Here is a 2,445-nt window from a genome sequence, read left to right as displayed (position 1 = left end):
CTGGGCCTCCCTTCTTAAGCTGCTGCCCCCGCGACCCGACCCCGGATAAGCGGAGGAAGATGGATGGATGGATGGATGGATGGAAGGATGGATAGTTATGAAAATAGACGTTTGCCACTTGTCATAATTTGATTAGTAGTTTTTAAAACTTTTTTTGTCATAGCCATAAATAGGTCTACATTGTGAAACTTCTCGCAGTCGACTGAAACTCCGCCCACGATCGACTGGTAGATCGTGATCGACTGGTAAATCGCGATCGACTGGTAGATCTCGATCGACTGGTAGACCGCGATCGACTGGTAGATCGCGATCGACTGTTGGTCATCCCTGAGTTAAAGGATGCAGCTGGTGTTTAGGCTCCTCCCTCCTCTGCCAGCCATGATTAGTGCTCCGTTTTACTGTGGATTGAACAGGCGCTCTCCACGTAAATTTCAGGCAGCCGATCCGCGTTCCGAACCGTGGATCAGGGAACGGTAACGATGCGTTGCTCCACTAAGAGCTTCTATAATAAATCCCAGTTTAGTGAGGCAGCTCACCGATGGAGGCCTGATGGAAGCTCCGCCTCACTGCAGCCTGTCCCTCTGTACAGGTGGAACACATGGAGACGGCGTCCTGTCGAGGAGGGCCTGTGAAGACCGCGGACGGTGGGAGGGGTTGCTCCTCTCCTGCCGCTCAGGGGGGGGACGGAGGGAAAGAGCTTCTCAGACACCTTCTGAGGGACAAGACTTCCCCCGTCATCATGGCGTCTCCTACCGGGCCTCCCCGGCCGTCCGCTGGCGGTCTGCGGTCTGAGGAGGAGGATGGAGCGGGTTACCATGGCAATGCGGTGAGTAGTTACGGGTTGTGCTGCTCAGTAGGAGGAGCTGTGCTAAGATTTCTCCACTTGTCGCTGCAGGACGGTTTTGATCTAAGGAAAATTCAGCGCAGCAAGAGAGCAAACCGAGCGGAGAAAGACCGAGCTCCGCCCAGGTCCAAGAGGAGGAAGAAGGAGGAGGAGGAGGAGGAGGAGGAGGGGGGCCTGCATTCTGACCCGCTGATGACCCAGCTGAGACAGGTAGTGCGCTGCTTCCTTCAGAGCGATGGGTTCCTACACTCTGTCTTCAGTCTGACCTTTGACCTGCCCCCCCCCCAGCTGTCGGAGCTGCCCCTCATGGAGCCCATCCTGGGGGTGGATCTGAGCCTTTTCCCCCCTTACGGAAACTCCTCGCTTGGCAGAGAGTCCCGTCTCAGTGGCTCCTTTGGGAACGCCGCCCTGGATGGCGTCTCCGACTTTTATTCACAGCTCATCTACAAGGTACCCCTCCACCCCGCCCCCGCTGAGACGCTCTGCACCTGGCGCGCTCTCACCTGCTGTGTCTCTGCTTCCTCTTGCAGAATAACCTCAGTAACCCCCCCACACCGCCGGCCTCCTTGCCTCCCACCCCCCCGCCTGTCAGCAGGCAGAAGATGGTCAACGGCTTCGCCTCAGTGGAGGAGCAGGATGGTGAGGGTAAGGAACCCAGTGCTCCGTCTGACAGGATCCTGGAGGGCTCACCTGTCGGCTAACGCCTTTGCTCTCACAGGTCTGTTGGCATCGAAGCGCAAAGACGACCAACCTCTCCATCTGAACCACGCCTCAAAAACCGTGGATGTCCCTGCGTCTCTGCCCACGCCGCCCCATAACAACCAGGAGGATCTCAGGTAAGCTCCGCCCTCTGGGCAGATACCTCTGGTGACGCACATGGACTGATTGTAATGGTGGGCGGTTCCAGGGTCCAGGAGCCAGAATGCCGCAGTCCTGAGGGGTTCGTGCCATCGTCGTCTCCAGAGAGCGTGGCGGACGTGGAGGTCAGCAGGTACCCTGATCTGTCCTTCATCAAGCTGGAGCCGCCCTCCCCCTGCCCCTCGCCTACATTACCTGTCGTTTCCTGCTCTCTGGGCAAAGGTTAGCAACTGAAGCTCCTTAGCTGTTTGCTCCGTTTCCCTCCGCTGCTGACCTCCCATCTGTCTACAGGCCTGGCAGTGAAACCAGAGGTGAAGGCAGAACCACACCTCCAGGCCCCATCCACCTGCTCCAACACCGACCTGGTTACCATAGCGATCACGCTGAACCCGGCTGCCTCTCAGGTAGACGGCTGTTCCCTCCAGATGTGTGTGTGAACGGTCAGTATGGCTCCATGTAACCTGAGTCTGTTTACCGTCTACAGAACATTCCAGGTGTGATGGCAGCGGTGGCGGCGCTCCTCAGGGTCCCTGGCCCCATCAACTACCAGCTGAACCAGGCGCCGGGCGCCGACCGCAGTTCCCTGGCCCTGCTGGCTGGGGTCCGCGTGCCGCTGATGCAGGTTTATGACTTTATGCAAACTACCGAATAAAACTGAGGAGCTGCGCGATGGTTGATAAGAGTCATTGTTCTGGGTGGAGCTGTAGGGGGCGGAGCTCAGCAGGCCGCTTTGTTCTGGGCGG

At 58.0% G+C, this 2,445-nt stretch overlaps 1 protein-coding gene across 1 annotated transcript in view; it reads left to right on the top strand.

Annotated features, from left to right (window-relative positions):
• Positions 1–2,445, top strand: part of LOC107101949 (histone-lysine N-methyltransferase 2C-like) — a 100,294-nt gene that overhangs the window by 82,315 nt on the left and 15,534 nt on the right. Inside the window, exons 55-62 of the mRNA XM_015401044.1 lie at positions 590–826; positions 896–1,054; positions 1,133–1,294; positions 1,375–1,489; positions 1,563–1,680; positions 1,752–1,924; positions 1,994–2,106; positions 2,187–2,324. Of these exons, the coding sequence (XP_015256530.1) occupies positions 590–826; positions 896–1,054; positions 1,133–1,294; positions 1,375–1,489; positions 1,563–1,680; positions 1,752–1,924; positions 1,994–2,106; positions 2,187–2,324 (1,215 nt within the window). The remainder of the gene's footprint in view (positions 1–589; positions 827–895; positions 1,055–1,132; positions 1,295–1,374; positions 1,490–1,562; positions 1,681–1,751; positions 1,925–1,993; positions 2,107–2,186; positions 2,325–2,445) is intronic.

The sequence above is a fragment of the Cyprinodon variegatus genome, unplaced genomic scaffold, assembly GCF_000732505.1.
Source record: "Cyprinodon variegatus isolate N-32 unplaced genomic scaffold, C_variegatus-1.0 Scaffold1176, whole genome shotgun sequence".
NCBI lineage: Eukaryota > Metazoa > Chordata > Actinopteri > Cyprinodontiformes > Cyprinodontidae > Cyprinodon > Cyprinodon variegatus.
Note: the sequence above shows the minus strand (reverse complement) of the source record. Positions and strands in the feature narration are given on the sequence as shown.